Below are 19,972 nucleotides of genomic sequence, written 5' to 3' on the forward strand. Positions count from 1 at the left end.
GTTTCTGGCCCAGCGAAAACATGGCTGGGCGTTGGGGTTGGGGGGTAGAGGGGGCGGGGGTCATGATGATGCCTGGGTTTTTTTTTTTTTTTTTTTTTGGTTTTTTTTTTTTTTTTTGCCGTCGTTTTCTCTCTAAGGTTTGGCGAACGTTGTCCGCCGAAGGCTTGACGGGATGGTGTTTACAGCACGCGGTTGGATAATACCTCACCTTGGAGATCTGGATCAGATGGGGGTGGGATGGGGGTGTAGAAAAGGGGTCAAACACCCCCCAGCACCCCCACACCCCCTCCCTTCTATGCTCAGTAGGCGACAGTGGCCGACAATTACAACCAGGGGCGGGGCAAATTACCTCGCTGCTCCCATTTACAGTATTATTGTGTTGTCATGCAGTGTGGTACCACACATACACACACACACACACATACACACACACCTACAAGCACAAGCCCACGTGGACATGATGCGTGGAAACACAAAAGACACACACAAAGACACATACGCACACACAAGACACGTGCAGCCAACAGTGGTGCCAGTGTGCCTTTGCTGAATTGAAATGTGTTTTGTAACTCTTCTTCTGTGGTGGCATGATCTGGAACGGGGAGTACGACGGTCTGGCCACCGCTGTCTGTCTGAAGGGAAAGCCAACAGGCTAACTCGTGGACTTTAATAAGTTTGGTTGCTGTTTTCTAGAGGATGTCAAATGGGGGATTAGCAGTGTTAACTGCCACTAAAACTCACCTCCGGCTCACCCCCTTAGTACCGCTAACCGTGGGTCTGCGTCTCTTCAATCATGAGTTAATTAAAAAAATGTAGTTAAAAAAAAAAAAAAGAAAAGAAAAAAAAAAGCAAAGTAAACTGCATGCTTTGTGTACAGTACGCGGAGGCGAGACGACCCTTGAGCTTTTTACTGTACATAATGTTAGAATGTGCCTTTAAAAAGCCTTCTTCCTCACACTATGAATCACTTGTATTTCCTGTAAGTATAGCTCTATAGACTTTATTAACTGTTGTTTATTTTTATTTTTTTTTTGTCTCGTTTTGTTTCTTCTCTTTCAAACCAGTAAGCACCGTGTTCTCTTTTTAAGCTTTCTACTTGATTTCTGCGAGAGTTGAAGCCTTGCAGAAGGAGAGGTGCAGAACAGTTGGAACGAAAAGAACCGTTCTGCAAAGTCACCGTAAAGCTACGTCTGCCCAGTCCGCTCATTGCTTTGTGTAAATGCTGAATTTTTCCCGTGTTCGGTCGGCAGAAGCAGCCAAGTCGAAAGATGGATTTTATTATTTTTGTTTTTTTTGTTTTTAAGGATGCCAAAAGTTCTTGGGACTGTCGGAGGAGGGGTTATTAACTCATGACAAATTACAAACTGCCATGTTATCTGACAACTGGAATGTAGGTTTAATATACGGGGGACATCTACACCTCAGTGCAAAGGAGAGACACACAAATTTTTACAGCGCATCCTTGACCTTGAGAGAAATCAGAGGAGCGAGGTGGATGCAAAACTAACTACAGGAACGGTATCCCCGGTGTCCCCTCAACAGCTACAGTTGCAATGCAGTCTGAATTGGACTTCTTGTGGGTGTACCGAAAACCCAAGTGAACATGTTTGAATGTTTTAAAGTATTCCTGTTCCCAGTTTGAGACATATTTATAAACGTCACTTGTCTTATGTACACCACATCGGCTTTTCATAACATCTAAGCAGACAAGGCAAATAAAAAAAAAAAGAAAACGGTTCCCTAATAATTTTTTTTTCTTCCAAAACACAACCACAAAGTAATGTCTACTTTGTATAGCCTTATTTTCATTTGGATTCACTTGTCCTCTTAAGCTTGTGTTGGTGAGGATGATTCAAAAGTTTACTCGTTACAGTTAATTTGCCTTAAATGTGGAATAGTTATTTTTGTGAAGTTTTTTTTTTCCCACATTTTGTGAAATGTTGCCTTACATTAGTGCCTTAGAAAGGTATTTGTATTAATATCTATGCTGTCACAAATCAAAGTGCCATTTTAAAAAAAAAAAGAAGATTGAAACCTTCGTATTGTTTAAAGCCCATTACAAGATGAATTCTTAGTTGTCTCTTACGCACTTAGGGCATAATTTTACTTTTAAAGGCCCAAAGAAACCCAGTTTTCAGTTTTATCTGCACCTTGGTGTGAAGAGGCGGTTCCGTCATGTTTTGTTTAATGAAAAAAAAAAACAAACAAACAACCAATTTGGATATCTAAAGTGTTTTTTGATTTTAGCTGGGAAAACTGTCTTTGTAACAGATAAGTTATTTGTAAAAATAAAAAAAAAACTATTCTGATTTTTTTTTTTATTAGCGTTTTTGTCTTGGTGCGGCGTCTGTTGTTCTTTCTTCCAGTAGGGGGCAGACGAGAGCGGCATTTGCAAACCAGGAAGCGTGGTGACGTAAGACAGTCGTGTAGGTAGGTTTGTTTGTTGTTGGGTTTTTTTTTAGGAAAAAACTCTTTTGGGGTCATTGTTATGCTATACCATTCTTACTCGTCCTTGCTAGGCATTTTCCCTTACCAGCAGCTGCCTAACAACTGACTTGGTGTCCAATAATTTCCGATCATTTGCATTTTCTGGCTAAACAGAAACGGTCGAGACACTCGTATAGTTTGACAGTTAGCTAGACTACCGCTTCACCGAATGTGCCGTTTCTAGGAATCGGGTTGGTAAAATAGTGTAACCGCTTATTTTCTTGCCCGGTGAGGGATTCGATACGGGGTGTCCTGCACCATAAGGCGACGTCACTAACCGCTCGGCTAAAGGGTTAGACTACTTAGCTAGGGGCTAACGTGTCTCATTAGTAGTTTACAATATGCTAAGCTAATGCTAGTTTAAATTCAGTTCATATCAATTGTTGTAAAATAACTAATTATAAACGTTGTTGGTGTTGTAACCGGTTATTTTCTTGCCCGGTGCGGGATTTGATACGGGGTGTATTGCACCACAAGGCGACAGCGCTAACCGCTCGGCTAAAGGGTCAGACTTGTTAGCTAGGGGCTAACGTGTCTTATTACTAGTTTACGATATGCTAAGCTAATGCTAGTTTAAATTCAGTTCATATCAATTGTTGTAAAATAACTAATTATAAACTTTGTTGGTGTTGTAACCGGTTATTTTCTTGCCCGGTGCGGGATTTGCTACGGGGTGTCCTGCACCACAAGGCGACATCGCTAACCGCTCGGCTAAAGGGTCAGATCCGTTAGCTAGGGGCTAACGTGTCTCATTAGTAGTTTACACTATGCTAAGCTAATGCTAGTTTAAATTCAGTTCATATCGGTTGTTGTAAAATAACTAATTATAAACGTTGTCGGTGTGACTAGGAAAAGAAGATACCGTTGCATATTTGGCAAAACTGAATTGGTGCCCGACTGTGTGGGAAGATGGCGGGGCGAGTTTAGGTTTGTGTCGTCCATGTAGCGTCTTTGTCCACGTCTGCGTTTAAGTTTGTGTGTTGGGTTTGGTGGCTGTGGGAGAGCCTGGTCTGCCGCGTCCGGTGGGCCCTGAGACCGCGGCCCTGCCTGGAGCCGCGCCCGGGGAGGAAACACCGAGAGCGGTCTGACTGCACGTGGAAGCGGGGCGGGCTAAGCTAACTGCTAGCCCACGCAGACCGGCAGTTCTAACAGCCATCCTCCTGGGCCTTCGCTGTTTTATATGTATGTACTAGAAGAACCCCGCTACAATGTAGCGGTTCGGTTATTCACCCGTCTAGACCTCCCTCCTCTTCATCCTGCCAGCTAACCGCCCCCCCCCCACTCCAACTCCCTCCCCCCAAATGCTCGGAATCACCTGAAATGCCGAGAAAAGTGGTTTTTAGCCATTTTTAGAAAAATGCATATTATGCATAATTATGCATAATTATTTTAATGTTCTGCTATTTTTCTGGTCCTCTCTGGAACAATACCTACCACCTCCAAAAAAAAATGAGGATCATAAGTGCATTTTTGCAAAAATGCATTTATTTTGCATAATGCCAAAACATTTCTAAGTCCCAGAAAATGTTTTTTATATATAGGTGAAAAAATCAAAGATGCTCAGAATCACCTGAAATGCCGAGAAAAGTACTTTTTAGCCATTTTTAAAAAAAATTCTATTTTGTATATTTATGCATAATTATGCATCGTTTTAATTTTCTGGGATTTTTCCCCTTACTCTCTGAGACAATACCTACCACCTCCAGAAAGAATTAGGATCATAAGTGCTTTAGTTTTCGGTCCCGCTATCTACACTAACTAACACACACACATTCAGAAAAAATATGAGTAGATATATGTGTGTGTGTGTGTGTGTGTGTGTGTGTGTGTGTGTGTGTGTGTGTGTGTGTAGTTTTTTTAATAGTTTGGATGTGTGTGTTCCTGTAGTTTGGATATCTGTCTTTGTGTTGCACTGCTGTGGGCTGGAGGAAACGACAAATAAACGCTCCTGACTTGGCAGCTAGGTTAGTCATTAGCGGCTCGTTGTAACTAACGGTGAGTTTTCATTGTTTTGCATGTTATAATTCTAGGAAAAATACAAATGTCTACTGAACTGGATATTGACCTTTTTTTCCCTTTTTTTTTGGTACAACCCTGTTGTCATAGTTAAAGTGACACCTGAAAATTCATTTGCTGATCAATTAAATGATACGACAGCTCTGAGTTATCCAGATTAGGGCCGGGCCACAACGGCTTCGTTGGCTTTGGTTTTGGTTTGCTTGGCTTTGCGAGTTCAGTTGTCATGTTCTGAATGGTGCTCCTGAAGGGCTCCTTCAGCTTTTTCAGGGCAACGTTTGAAGGGTTGGATCTGTAGGGGCCAGGTTAAGTAACCTGTTACGTTCTGTGCTGAACTGGACATCTGCCCTTTCAAAAATGTGTTTTTGTTGTGGCCCCAAGCCGTTTTTCCACGCTTTTACATTCACAAGTTTAATCCCAACTCCTTATTCACTGGAAAAGACTTGGTGGGAAAAGAACGACAATGAAAAAGTCCACCCTCAGCAGAGGTCAAAGAGCAAAAAAAAAAAAAAATCTCACGTTCTGAAGAGAAGATTTTCTTTCTTACAAGCGGGTTTGAAGAGTTAAATAGTTACACTGAGTTCATCAGCAGTTTTTTTTTTTCAATCTCAAAGACCAACTAAACCCTATCCCTCTTTTGTGGGTTTGGAACCATCTGAAGGTGAACCATCTATGAGTTCTGGACCGATCTTGGTGCCAAGTCATGAGTATAGCAATAAAAAACAGCTGCAGGATACAAAGTTCGTGATGGGTCCATTCGATTTAGCTGTGCCAATGAGTACGCCTTGACAACAGCACTGTCACAATGTCACAACTTCAGGCGGTGGCAAACTCAAAGTGGTGTGGGGTTCAGTTGCTCTTCGAAAAGTCTCCCGACAGGTGTGTTATGAAAAATTAAAGGGGGGGGAAGGGGATTCCACAAATGTGTTAACTGGCAAACCAAGGTCATTGATGTGACATACATAGGGCATTACTTTTTATTTTATTTTACACTCATCATCAAACGAATGATTTTAAATACCCATTCTTAACAGAAGTACGGGATAGCGTTCACCACTTTGAGGCAGCACGGGAAAACAACACGTGCTGCTCTGATAAACTGTTTGTCAATGCTAAAAAAATACTAGCACGTAGCCAGGGTAGTGCATTGCACTATAACAGTAGAATATCTTGAGACATACATGTCAGTCTGCTACATTCCAAAGGAGCTTCCCCAGGTGAGGGTCCGCTTTGGTTAATGCTGACATGAGAAGATAAAAAAATAGGCTAGCGCATTTCGATATGAAACCCAGACTACATTCAGACAAGCGCAATATCAGTAGTTTTGCCACAATGTGATTCGTAATCACGGAAGTCCAGTCATTGCATAACTGTCCCTACCGGCCAAAAGAGGACTGTCGGAATGTGCTTGTGGTACAAACGGTACTGTCTATGATTTGGAGTCCTGTCTCTTACCAAATCCAGTACGTCTCACGAGAAGGAGCCGTGATTGGATCTGTATGTCTGAATGAGAGACATGAGTTTAGACACGTCTGAGATGTGTGGGTACATGCTCATGACATGCTCCACCATGCTCTGAGGGAACAGCGTGCCGAGCTGGCTCTTCAGGTTCCTCCTGTCCTCGCTGACAGGTGTCTTCGGCCCACTGGGGAGGCCGTACGGTCCCCACTGATTCTCGGGCAGGCTGCGGCACTCTCTGTTGAGCGGCGGGCACCGGAGACCCTGCTGATCTGGGAAATGCTGGAATGCTTCTGTCCTATTACAATCGTTGAGGGGCAGCACCGGACACGAGTTCCCAGCCTGTTGCTGGTGGTGCAGCCCGTGTGCGTAGGGGTGCTGGTGGCCATGCCGACACTGACCGCACCCACCAAGTTCCCAGGCGTCGTAGAAGTCGCTGGTGTTGTGGGAGGGTCTATGCGGGATGTAATACCTTCTCTGTTGACACCCGGCCGGGTCACACCTCCCTCTACTGCCGTAAGACGAGAAGTAGTCCTCGTTGGCCAGGCCGCAGCTGCCCATCCCACTGCTGTAGGCGTAGGAGTGCCTATCTGTGTTCAGGGTGCCGTCCTGGAGTTTCATCTTGCACATGTAGCTGTCCATGGAACTGAAAGCCTCGTCCTCGTCTGGGCTCTGGGAGACAGGGGGCGCCATCCTGCGTGGGAGGGCCGGGCTGTAGCTGAACTGCTCAGTAGGAGAGGCCCTGTGGACTTGCTCATCTTTAGAAAGACATGTCGGCACGGGTGAGATGTACTTGCTTGGTAGAACGACGACGTGATCCGCTTCCTGGAACAGCGTGGGGGCTGGCCGGCCATCCTGACCGACCCCGTGACTCAGAGCCGTGGTCAGTGTTGGGGCACCGGGCTTGGCTCTGTCAGTGGTGGGTCGGCTCATGGCTCTCAGCTCATCCGCCACAGACAGCTGGGACTGGTGGGCCCGCTCTGGATGGTAGAACTTACACTTCACTCCGTACGTGCACTTCTTTCCTGGAAGAAAGCGATCAAGGGCATATTTAGTTTTTGCAAAAGTTTACGGACACAGATGAAACCGTGTGTCTCTTAAAGAGGCTGTCAACACAGGTGTGTGTGTGTGTGTGTGCACACTGTAAGCCTGTCTCTCCAGTACTGCAAACCCACTGAGCTTAGCAAATAAATCAGGTCTAGTCTTTATTTTTCTTCTAGTTATAAAATTCTTGTATCGCTGTTCTTTGTACGCAGTTTAAAAGACTAATCCCATTGGCAGGGTTGCCGTTTGGCCCGGAGCTCTTATTGTTTGGGGTGCTGATAAAGAACATTTTGTTTGCGAGTTGAGTTCTTCAGACATCTGAGAGGAGCTGCTCTGTCACGGCTAACAACTGACTGACATGCAGACAAATGAATCACTGCTCTCCTAATCTCCTTATGACAGATGGGTTGCCTCCCCCAAACTTCATGTGCTTAGACACTCACATTTAGTTCCTGTTTGGAATTCCTGTTTGAAGTGGAGGCCCCACAAGGAAGCGCAGTAACAACCAGCGCCCCCTGCTGTCCAAATTTTGTTGAGACGAGACACCCCCCCCCCCATTCATATATTTTTTCCTGGCCTTTCAATAGAAGTCGCTGCAATGAGAAACTTGTACAAATCCGTTTTACCTTTTTGGCAGCTCGGAGACAAAGCAGCCATAAAATAAGACTGTTTAGAAGTGGAATAATTGAAATAATCCCTTTTAATGCAGTCAACCTGACTGTTGGGCTAACAACTTCCTGCCAGTTACCCTAGCTTTAATGTGCTGTATCCACATGGCCAAGGAGAATCAAAGAAACAAGTTTAAATGGCTTGTGCTGGGGTGAGTAAGCAAGGTTAACCCACCGTAAGGGCAGTGCTGCTGCTTGTTCTCCGGGGTCCAAGGTTTTTTCCTCAGAAAATCATCAATGGTCGGGCCGTTCCTCCCCAAAGGGTCATCTGGTGGCATAAATCTGAACACGTGTATGCAGAATGCTCAGTAAGTGGTAAGTTATAATGAGGATATGCAACACTCCATCCACTTAACCTTACAAAATCACACATTATACATAATCAACAGGTTTTTATCCCCTCCAGGTCAGACTTTCCTGCTAATGCACTAAAGTGCTATGAGTGCATGAGTTTTTAGCATGGGTGATGTTATTCTCTACACATTAATGGCAGCATGTTCAGCAACAGGACATCCTTCCAAAGGCGATCTTTAATATAAACTAGAAGTAATTCTTCCATTTCGCCTTTGAGGGGCAGCAAAGCCTCAAAGAGCCTCTGTCGGCGGGTTTACAAATTAAGCAAACACTCATTTGTAGTCTGTGTCGCCTGACCTTGATGAAAAAAAGATTTAAATGGGTGTAGACAGTCATGGAGGTGTCTATGTATAAAGGATATAAAGGGGTGCAGATGTAGAGGACAGTGATGGAGGTGTCCATGTATAAAGGATATAAGGGGTGCAGATGTGGAGGACAGTGATGGAGGTGTCCATGTATAAAGGATATAAAGGGGTGCAGATGTGGAGGACAGTGATGGAGGTGTCCATGTATAAAGGATATAAAGGGGTGCAGATGTGGAGGACAGTGATGGAGGTGTCCATGTATAAAGGATATAAAGGGGTGCAGATGTGGAGGACAGTGATGGAGGTGTCCATGTATAAAGGATATAAAGGGGTGTAGAGGACAGTGATGGTCTTGTCTGCCTTATAGGACATGGGTTGATGGTAATGTGCATTGTACTGAAAACATAGATCTTCTTCCTCAGAGCGGCTGTGTGATGTGACGTCTTTATTTTGCTGACCATCAGTTTTACTACTCTGGGGTCACACCGGCTGGTTGTCAGCCCAAAAAGTGCGAAAGAATGATTTTAGAAGAAGCAGTAAATCTGGGCGATCGAGATCATGTTACGGTCAAAACACAGAGGGCCTTTATTGTTGCCTGACTTGGCTGTGTTGTGTGTATGCGTTTGCCCTATAAAGCCTCCTGTCGCTCTTACTTGTCTTTGGCGAAGGTGTACATGAGCAGCCTCTCCTCTATGAACTTCTTCCACTGGGGGTTCTCCGTCTGCAGGTCTCGGTAGTTGTCGTTCGACACGATGATGCCGTCCAACTCGAAGGCGAGCCTGATGATGTAGCGGTCGTCGTAGCACACCACCCGCTTGCCGTTGATGCAGGAGGACGGTGTGTACACCAGGATGTTCCTCCTCTCCAGCTCGTGGAGGATGTGTTGATCTGCACGACACACACGAGACATCCTTCCTTGGTTACCATTATCAGTTACCCCCCGTAAGGAAAGAAATCGCCTACGGCACAACACTTGTGTGTACTGTGCCCTACAGCGTGGCGACACTTGAAATGACTTTACGGTCGCATAAGCTGTAAACAAAAAGTATTTTTAGATTAAAGTGACCAGATGTCTTCAATTTCACCCAGTCCGGGAACAGTCCCTGGATTGGGTGCCTTGTCCTGGCCACCACTGGCCCTGAAAATGTCTCCGGATTGCCCACCAGAACGTTTTTTTTTTTTAATTGTTATAAATTACAAGCGTACAATTTCTTTATTCTCGGTCAACACTTTCTTTAAAATGACATGAAAGCCACTTTGAGCGTGACTCAAACTCGTAACTTTACAATCTCACAAGGTCATCCGACATGCAGGTAAAAATGAAACTTCTGAGAAGTGGTCAGTGATGATGTATGTATGTGTGGAGATGTGCTGGTTGTCTTTGTGTGTGTGCGGGGTGGGGGGGGTGGGGGGGTGAGTACCACAACTGTTCTTGGGTTTAGTTTTCCTATGAAATCTGGTCACTTCACCATCTTTGACGTGCTGGTGGTCGTCCTGGAAGACCGTTGGTTGGCAGGAAAACGGCAGAACTGACCAGCAGACCAGTATTAAAGGGAGCAATGTCGGGGCGTCCGGGTGGCGTGGCGGTCTATTCCGTTGCCTACCAACACGGGGCTCGCCGGTTCGAATCCCCATATTACCTCTGACTTGGTCGGGCGTCCCTACAGGCACAATTGGCCGTGTCTGCGGGTGGGAAGCCAGATATGGGTATGTATCCTGGTCGCTGCACTAGCGCCTCCTCTGGTTGATCGGGGCGCCTGTTCGGGGAGGAGGGGGAACTGGAGAGAATAGCATGATCCTCCCACGTGCTGCGTCCCCCTGGCGAAACTCCTCGCTGTCAGGTGAAAAGAAGCGGCTGGCGACTCCACATGTATGGGAGGAGGCATGTGGTAGTCTGCAGCCCTCCCTGGATCGGCAGAGGGGGTGGAGCAGCGACCAAGTACAACTGGGGGAAAAAAGGGGGAAAAAAAGGGGGGGGGGCAATAACATTTGCTGATAGCGCCACCTAGCCACAGTTGAATATCGCAACAGGACTGCTTACCTGACATGGGGGTCTCAGGCCGTGGCTGCTCCTTCCTCCACAGAGGGACAAAAACGGTGATGTTGTGCAGGCCTTTGTCCCAGAACCACTTCACCGCCAGCTGGAGGCCTCGGCATGAAAACACCTTCTTGCCACCATGGCTGCAAAACAATAAAATAAAAAAAACCGGAACAAGCCATGTCATTTAGCAAACTTCTTCTTTTCTGCGTCCCAGTAGTAGGTCTCATGTGTCTTGGCACTCTATCAGGAAGTAGCTCGTATCGCAGTGCAAACACACACACATGCTGAAAACCCCCTTGTTTTACAGAAGCGCTGCAGCTGTGAACACGTGCTTTTAGTCTGTCAGGGCGGCCCTGACAGTTAAACCTGAACTGGAAAAACTGTAAGCCCCTGCAGAACCACTGGTTCTTTTCCTACGGTACAGAATTGTTCCCCAGACTGAAGGTAAATAGCAACAAAAAAAAACCCAAAACATTCGGTCATACCAAAATGATGGTGGAACAACGTGTTTATGGGTATTAACAATACTGACATCAAATCTAAAGCCCGGTTACAGCCTTTGACCATTCGAACCACATACAGCACAGCTAATGTTGTTTGTCTGTATGCAGGAGCAGGAATTCCGGTTATGAAAGTCTTGCATGTGAATTTTATCTAATGGTAGTATCATTCCTCAGCTAAAGGCTCGTCATATTTCACATGAACGGGTTCATTTGAAGGCCCTGTGATGGCCTGGCGGCCTGTCCATGGTGTCTCCTTCCCTGACTGCTGGGATAGGCTCCAGCATCCCCGCGACCCTGAGGGAAGGATAAGCTGTTTGGATAATGGATGGAATGGACGGATGGCTTCATTTGAAGTGAACTCATTTTTCCATTTGACGTGTTTGTGCGTGAACATCAGACGCCAAGTCGTACCTTTACCTAATCGCCTAAACTGGAAAGCAGGGCGAGGGCCGCGAGGCCCCGGGTTGTATGTCATCTGCACGTCATGGCTGCTGCACCCCACCTCTGCCATCTCCAGATGAATTTAGTCATTTCTGGGAATCAACCCAGAGTCAAATAAACGTGGATACGCACCAAATGTTTATCCTCAAATTCATCCAGTGAACTACCTTGAGTCAGAGGTACTTGTGTAAAGAGTGAAAGAAACTGGATTCGTAAACTACTTGGAAGTTTGCCCGTGTTCATGCCCGGGCAGTTTCTGCAGACGGTGTGTGAAGGCCTGGGAACGCCCGCTTTAGCGTGTGCATTTCTTGCAGTTTTCTGGATGTAATACTTGGGTTTTGGAACGTCTTGTTGCCCAAAATTCAAAGTCAAGTCACTCTAAAGGACCAATTACATCCTTGTTTTATGGACAACCTAGCCCCCCATCCCCCCCCTCGCTAGTATAAGTGCGGCAAGAGACATGAGCAAGTATATTGGCTGTATGTTGAAGTTGTCTTTGGTGGAAAGTAAACAGTGCACCGGGGTTTCCCTCGGCTCAGCCAGCAGGAAATGGCGGGATGCTTTGCATACAAGCGGCACAAACGACAAAACCTAGGGTGTTCGGAGGGGGGGGGACTGGGGGAATAGCGTGATCCTCCCACGCGCTACGTCCCCCTGGTGAAACTCCTCACTGTAAGGTGAAAAGAAGCGGCTGGCGACTCCACATGTATCGGAGGAGGCACGTGGTAGTCTGCACCACCCCCCCCAGTGGGGTAATTGGCTGGATACAATTGAGAAGAAGAAAAAAAAAAGAGGGGGGGGGTAAAAATAAAAACTGAGAAAACCTAGTATCGTGGTTCTCAGTCTTAGGTTCAAGAAGCCTCAATGACAAAATTATTAATAGGTTCTGGAGTTGTGTGTTTGTTTGTTTTTGTGTGTGTTTTAACATACAGATCTATTAGCTTTTCCTTCTGACATACTGTGTCATTGCCAGTCACCACTTCGAGGTTTCTTCGAGTAAAGGGGGGAAAAAAAAAGTGTGAGAAGGGGAAAACTGAGTCGTCACTTGTCGTCCGAACTCGTCACCCTGCTGCACCTTGTGTGTATCATCTGATTGCAAGGGCTCCTTTCATCGGCTTGGCGGTTAGCAAAGTGAAAGGTTTGAGATTTTATTTGTATCGCTATTATTAAGATAGATGTAGGGGGGGGGGACTTTAATGCATTTCAGTACAAGCCTGTTTCGTGCGTCACGCCTCATGAGCTGCAAATGTAACTGAACAAGAAAGAACACAGTCAATAAATATTCCATTGCCCCGCGTCACAGCCCTAATTTCGTTGCACAGCAACCAATGAGAGGATAGAAAACATTTGCAATATTACAACCAATGGGGTAGGTAGTTACGATGCACAGCAACCAATGGGGGGGGGGGGGTAGAAAACATTACAACCAATGAGGAAAGGGTTGAGGCTTGTTTTGAAAAAGCAAGGATTTAAAGGGCCAGGGCACTGTTGAAATAGCATACATTTAAAATATAACAAGATGACGTCAAATGGGGTAATTTACTTCTATCATATAGTGGGATGGTGTTGGGAGCACAGTTGGAAGGGCAGGCAGTTAAAATATAAAAATATAACACCTAATAAATATCACACGTGTATCATCTAACGGAGGGGGAATAACAAAGACATTGTTTTACTTGTAATTACAAAGCAGATATTTTTTTTCCTGTGTCTACAGCCGGCGGCCAATTCATTTCTACTGTTCAAGGTGGACTTATCATGCTTGCAAATAATGAAATATTTCTCCGCCAAGCATAGGTTACATCTTTTGCTGTTAATTGAATATGCATTGTTCTTCGTGAGGATTTTCCATGAACTAGAGTAATTAATATTCTTCTCCGCCAATGACCAAACGTGGCGGCTTAAGGCCGTTGCATTTCTTGCATGCTCATTCCTGAAGCTACTGCAAAGTGGACACTTACATTGGACCAACAGAGGTCCCTTTTAAAAGTAGGTTTAACGCCCATATGAGTAGCTTCAGGAATGAGCTATAGGCGGCCGCCGATTTTTGGCAAAATTTTAAATTTCTTATTATATCTCGACAGTAATCAATAGTACTCCAAAAAACAAGACGTTTGACACTGAAATGAAAAAAATCCGTCGTTACTGTAAGGGGCAGGAGCTAAAACAACGGCATCCAATCAAACGAACGACCACGTCAAATGATTGGAACGAGCGAGCTGTCTATCAAACCCTCAGCGACGCGTGCGTTTGTTAGCTATTAGCTAACGTTAGACAGAAACCGGTCAAGTGACTGCAGCAGTCAGTTTTCGACGAAATTTTCAATAATAACACGCTGGCTTGACAGCTGTGAGTGCTAACAATAGACATGTTCGTTGTTTGTGTTCATTAATAATAATAAAGTGAGTTTTCTCTTACGTGTGTGACATCCATTCGGCACAGCTACATTCGGCTCCGCCCGGAAAGACGCTCGTCTCGGGTGAAACGCTTTGGCTTCAATCAGGGGGCGTGCCCGGCGCGTGCACATGTTTTCGGGGCGTGGCTTCGGAGGCATCCTGGCGCTTTCTGATTGGGGAGGGCGGTGTCGAATTCGGTTTGAAAATATTTCTGAGTTCCGCCCAAAATCGACGGCCGCCTGTTGCTCCTGTAAACGTATGCTCTTTCAACAGCGCCCTGGCCCTTTAAATCCTCGCTTGTTCAAAACGCGCCCCAACCCTTACCCCATTGGTTGTAATGCTTTCTATCCCGCCATTGGTCGCTGTGCATCGTAACGGCCTACCCCATTGGTTGTAATATTTCAAACGTTTTCTGTCCTCTCGTTGGTTGCTGTCCACCGTAACTAGGGGCGTGACGCGGGCAACGTAGTGTAAACTACTAATAAGACACGTTAGCCCCTAGCTAGCGGGTCTGACCCTTTAGCTGAGCGGTTAGCGATGTCGCCTTGGGGTGCAGTACACCGCGTATAGAATCCCGCACCGGGCAAGGAAATAACCGGTTACAACAACAACAAAGTTTATAATTAGTTAATTTACAATTGATATGAACTGAATTTAAAATAGCATTAGCTTAGCATATTGTAAACTACTAATAAGACACGTTAGCCCCTAGCTAACGGGTTTGACCCTTTAGCCGAGCGGTTAGCGATGTCGCCTTGTGGTGCAGTACACCTCGTATCGAATCCCGCACCGGGCAAGAAAATAACCGGTTGCAGCAGCATTTATCGACTGTGGTTTTCTTTGTCGTTCAATCACACTGGCAGCTGATGAGTGCGTGGCCCACGAAACAAGTATATATATAAAATTTCTATCCAGAGGTGGAAAAACCCGGTCCAGAAAGTAAAAACCCTAACCGTGTCTTTACTCCACCCATGTACTAAACCATCACATTGCACCGACTACCCAAATTAGCTGGTTTAATACATGGATGGAGTAAAGACATGGTTAGGGTTTTTACTTTCTGGGCCGGGTTTTTCCACCTCTTCTTATTTCCTCTTTTATTTCTACTTGTTTCTGGGGTTTTTTTTCTTCTATTTTCTTGTTACCTTGTAGCCCATCTTCTCCGTTTTTTTTTTTTTACATTTTTCTTTGCTAGAGCGTGAGTGTCTGTAATAGGACCCAATTCCCCCTCGGGCATGAATGAAGTGTTCTGATTCCGATCCTGACGCATACGCAGGGTGAAGTGGACTTGCTGAGAAAGCGCCAGGGGGCCTCGCGTTTGAAGGGCGTGTGCGCACTGAAAGTATGCACGCACCTGCTCCGCGCACCCGTGACGTCTTCGGCAGGACAGGCCGCCTTGATGTGGAAACGTCTTCGCTGCGTGCAGACAAAAAAGCAACAGGGGTGACCTAGTTTCCAACGCAGTGACTGCGGCTCGGGTTGCTGTTTTGGCCGGCGTCTGCCCTTCCCTCAAGCGTTGTTTAGCCACTCACCACATCCGTATAGGTGCTTTGTTTTGCAAACAAACAAACAAACAAAAACGAGTTTCCCCATGGCGATCAGTACAAACACCACAATAGATCAGGAAACCCTCGCGGAGGCGTGCTTTGTGGCTCTAGAGAGATGTGACGTTCTACCTCTGAAAAGATCCCCCTCCCCCCCCTCCCTTTTTTCTCCCCAACTGTACTTGGCCAATCACCGCACTCTTCCGAGCCGTCTCGGTCTCTGCTCCGCCCCCTCTGCCCATCCCGGGAGGGCTGCAGACTACCACGTGCCCCCCCCCCATACATGTGGGGTCCCCAGCCGCTTCGTTTCACCTGACAGTGAGGAGTTTCACCAGGGGGACGTAGCGCGTGGGAGGATCACGCTATCCCCCCCCCGGACAGGCGCCCGACCGACCAGAGGGGGCGCTAGTACAGCGACCAGGACACATACCCACATCCGGTTTCCCACCCGCCGATCGGGTCTGTAGGGACGCCCGGACCAAGCCGGAAGTAACGCGGGGATTCAAACCGGCGACCCCAGCGTCGCTAAGGCAACGGAACAGACCGGCCGGACGCCCCCTTCTGAAAAGATTTAAGATTACAAGCGGACAACTTCCCTGTTGTCTGACGCGAGCGGTGTTTTGCGGGTCAGAGCATCTCACACCTGCCACGTGTTTGTCGTTGCTTCTCAGTGCGAACACACAACAGCGTGGCTGGATGAGGGGGTGACAGGGACGCGGCAGCAGCCCCGAACCAGCTGAAACCCGCTTCACAGTCGACCCTGAGACGAGGCTGGACCTCCACCGTCACGCAGCCAAGTAAGCCAAAACAACAAGTGCCCCGATCACAGGCAGGTTTAAAGGGCGGCGCCGGGTCGCTGAGGGTGTGAGATCACGTCCAAGGGCCGGACTACAGGGGGGCGGAGGCGGACTTTCTATTTACAGCGACCTGCTTGTTTTGAAAACAGGACGCGGGTTCTTGCGGTTCCACTCTGATCGATCCCGTTGCTCTCCATCCTTTCTCTTCTGAAAGCATCCACCCATTCAGCCCTCTTCCGAGAACACGTCTCGAGCCGCGAGTTTCTTAGAAGCCAATGACTCCACGCTCGCGCTACGGTGCGCTAATTGTACTGTCAATCAAGCTGAGCAGATGCGTCGGCAAAATGCCCTGGCGTGTTTATATGGAAAGGAAAAAAAAACACAACGACAATGGAACCTGATCCCGGACCAGCTGACACGAGCACACAACCCGGACCAGCCTGGCCCGAGCACACAACCCGGACCAGCCTGGCCCGAGCACACAACCCGGACCAGCCTGGCACGAGCACACAACCCGGACCAGCCTGGCACGAGCACACAACCCGGACCAGCCTGGCCCGAGCACACAACCCGGACCAGCCGACACGAGCACACAACCCAGACCAGCTGACACGAGCACACAACCCAGACCAGCCTGGTCCGGGTTGTGTGCTCGGACCAGCCTGGCCCGAGCACACAACCCGGACCAGCCTGGCCCGAGCACACAACCCGGACCAGCCTGGCACGAGCACACAACCCGGACCAGCCTGGCCCGAGCACACAACCCGGACCAGCCTGGCCCGAGCACACAACCCGGACCAGCCGACACGAGCACACAACCCAGACCAGCTGACACGAGCACACAACCCAGACCAGCCTGGCCCGAGCACACAACCCGGACCAGCCTGGCCCGAGCACACAACCCACACCCGGACCAGCCTGGCCCGAGCACACAACCCGGACCAGCCTGGCCCGAGCACACAACCCACACCAGCCTGGCCCGAGCACACAACCCGGACCAGCCTGGCCCGAGCACACAACCCGGACCAGCTGACACGAGCACACAACCCGGACCAGCTTGGCACGAGGCTGAACTGTGGGCTCACAAACATCTTTCTTCTTATCTTCCTGTGTTTAAAAAGGAAGTGTGTGTGTGTGTGTGTGTGTGTGTGTGTGTGTGTGTGTGTGTGTGTGTGTGTGTGTGTGTGTGTGTGTGTGTGCGTGCGTGTGTGTGTCTGTGTGTGTGGGTTGATTTAGTAGAGGAACTGAAACGAGGCTCGGCGAACAGCGCGTGCCAAATTTCGACAAATGCAGTAGGGTTTTTAATTCCGTCTGATCAAAGATTACAGTTTGTCTTTTTTCTAACGTTGCCAAGAATTTGCATATTTCATCCGAACAGATGCGCTGCCCTGCAGTCTTTAGCTGAATCTGACGCACGAGCCCCAGACTGTAACCTCACGTTTCTAGACTTCATCACCTTTTTGTGTTGTTGTTGTTATTGTGATTATCATCATTCTCCCTTCTGCAAGCTGCGCTGGACGTTTGCACACTGAGTCAGAGTCGCCGTGCACCCTGGAAAACCTGGGAATCCGCAGGCTAGATGTCCAGTCCGCGGGAGACGGCAGGAAAACCGTTAAAATGGACCAGGACGTGCTGGAAATATCATCTGAGGTATGGACAACATTTTTTTTAACCTGAGGACATTTTTAGCCTGCCGGGACGTCGCATCGGCGTGTGAAGTTTGGGGTGGTTTTGTTCAGCCAGCAGCTGAAAAATCCCCCGGTCCGCTTCGAGACTGCTGAGACTTCCTCTGATACCGGGTAATAAGACCTCGTGTCAGCATCGGCTGAAGGGTCACGCTGCAGGGGCGAGTATAGGATCAGAGCTCTAGGGGGTGCCGGGCACCCAGAGTGCTGGCCGGCCAGGCCAGATAAATTGGGGGGGGGGGGTGGATCAAACCATTTTCGAATCATGGGGGGTGCTGTATTTTTGTTGTTAAAATATTACGTTTAAACCATATACCGGATATGGTTTTGACATTTCTTCAGCTTATTAAACACGGGCATACAGTAAAAAAATGAAAAATAAAGGTAACACTTTAGTATGGGGAACATATGCACCGTTAATTAGGTGTGTACTTTATAAGGTGGTTATTCTCCCTTACTAACACGTAATGAATATGGCCTGTTCTTACATAACAACACACAAAACTACAAGTGTTCTTAGTGTTAAATTACTCTAAGCTAAGTTTTGTTACTTAGAATATGTCCCCCGTACTAAAGTGTTACCAAAATAAAAAAAACTTCAATTTTAGGGGTGCTGGGGTTCAATTTAGGGGTGCTGCAGCACCCCCCAAAAATGGGCTAGAAACGCCTATGGGGTCACAGAAATGCCCTTTAAAAGTAGTCCTGGACCACGGAAACCCGGATCCCGTTTGCCATAAAGGTCATACATTCAGCTGTAAGTTCACATAGAAATGGCAGAAGCCGAGTCAGACGGTGTGTATGTGTGTGTGTGTGTGTGGGGGGGGGGGTTCAGGGGAGACAGGAACCGACAAGAGTAACGGGGACCGGATGGGTGTACTCACCTGATGGCCACGTTGCTCCCATCAATGACCACGGGTCTGAAGCCCGGATCCGTGTCTGCGGCGGCGGTGGGTCTGGGGGCGGCGTGGTTCGGGCCGGGGCCCGGCTGAGTGAGGCCGCAGCCCCGGGGCACCAGCTTGGGGCTGCTGGAGGCGGCCGGGCTGACGGCGCGGCCCTGGCAGGTCTTGATGAGCTCCTCCAGTATGTCGTTGGTCTGGGCGTCGTGGCGGAGGCTCTCCAGCACGCGCAGGATGTCGGCGTGAGAGTAGCCCAGCTTGAGGAAGCGCTCGACTCTGCCGTCCTGGCAGCGGTCCATGCGGGCGGCGGGCTCTGCGTCCGTGGGCCGCGGGACTCCCCTCTCCTCTCTGCCGCCGGGACTGTCACACCAGGGCATCCCTCCCACCTCCTTATGTCGCTTCATCGCTCGTCTCCGCGGAGACGCCCTGTGTTGTGGAACAGTTCACAGGTGTCAGAAGGGGGAGGGGGCCGGGGCGCGGGGGCGGCGCGGGGGCGGAGACAAGAGGCATCCTCTCTCTCTCTCTCTCTCTCTCTCTCTCTCTCTCTCTCTCTCTCTCTCTCTCTCTCTCTCTCTCGCTGTCAATCTGAGTCTGACACCGCGGCGCCGCGCCGGCACACACATGCGCAAACACGCGCTCACGTCACGCGGGTTCGAGAAACCCCCCCCTCCCCCCCGTCACTGGCGGCGGGGGGGGCGGAGGGTCAGCGCCGCAAAAAACCTGTATGGTCTAATTTTATCTCCCCTGTCAGTTGCCACAACAAAGGTGAACGGAACAGATCCAGATGTTTAACAAGGGTTCGAAACAGTGCGCGAACCCGTTTTGCAGAGCTGCCTGGAAAGCCCCCAAAAAATCCTCAGCGCGCGCGGGGGGGGGGGAGGGGGGGGTCAGGCTTAAAGCTATTTTAGGCTCAATGAAATATGAAATGCCGACTTTATGAGTCAACCCGGCCTTTGTTACTTGAGCGTAACCCGCTCAGCGGCGGCGGCGGCGGGACCCTGACAGCCCTCCAGCGCATGAGCAGCGGCGGATTCTGGATCGTCCTGAAACGCGGCGGAGCTGAAACGGGTTGAAACAGACAAGACCCGGGTGTGTCATTCTTAAAACACACACACACACACACACACACACACACACACACACACACACACACACACACACACACACACACACACACACACACAACTCAGCAGTGTCCTGAAATGTACCAACCCCCCCCCCACCCGCCGCCCACGCTTCCGAGTTAAAACATAACTATCATACTTTCAAACATGTGTCACAACATCCTCCTCGTCCCCCTGCACGCGCGACGGATGGGCAGATAGAGGGGGGGGGGC

General features: G+C 48.4%; 1 protein-coding gene across 1 annotated transcript; it reads right to left on the reverse strand.

Moving 5' to 3' along the window:
- Positions 1-5,469: 5,469 nt before the first annotated feature.
- Positions 5,470-19,055, reverse strand: LOC130125334 (endoribonuclease ZC3H12A-like). The gene is made up of 5 exons (XM_056294884.1): positions 18,621-19,055; positions 10,374-10,513; positions 8,986-9,220; positions 7,849-7,955; positions 5,470-6,986 (listed from the first exon to the last, which is right to left on the reverse strand). The coding sequence occupies exons 1-5, from the start codon at positions 19,037-19,039 to the stop codon at positions 5,974-5,976; spliced, it is 1,914 nt and encodes a 637-aa protein (XP_056150859.1). The 5' UTR covers positions 19,040-19,055; the 3' UTR covers positions 5,470-5,973.
- Between the last annotated feature and the right edge of the window lie 917 nt (positions 19,056-19,972).

Source organism: Lampris incognitus, chromosome 15 (assembly GCF_029633865.1).
Source record: "Lampris incognitus isolate fLamInc1 chromosome 15, fLamInc1.hap2, whole genome shotgun sequence".
Lineage (NCBI taxonomy): Eukaryota > Metazoa > Chordata > Actinopteri > Lampriformes > Lampridae > Lampris > Lampris incognitus.

What these genes read in the sequence shown, in the direction of transcription:
- LOC130125334 (XM_056294884.1), bottom strand. Translation starts at nt 19,039, where the DNA reads ATGAAGCGACATAAGGAGGTGGGAGGGATGCCCTGGTGTGACAGTCCC. An exon ending in GCCTGAGACCCCCATGTCAG is followed by an intron (nt 9,221 to 10,373) that starts GTAAGCAGTCCT and finishes TGTGTCGTGCAG; the next exon opens with ATCAACACATCCTCCACGAG. An exon ending in GCAGCAGCACTGCCCTTACG is followed by an intron (nt 6,987 to 7,848) that starts GTGGGTTAACCT and finishes GCTTTCTTCCAG; the next exon opens with GAAAGAAGTGCACGTACGGA.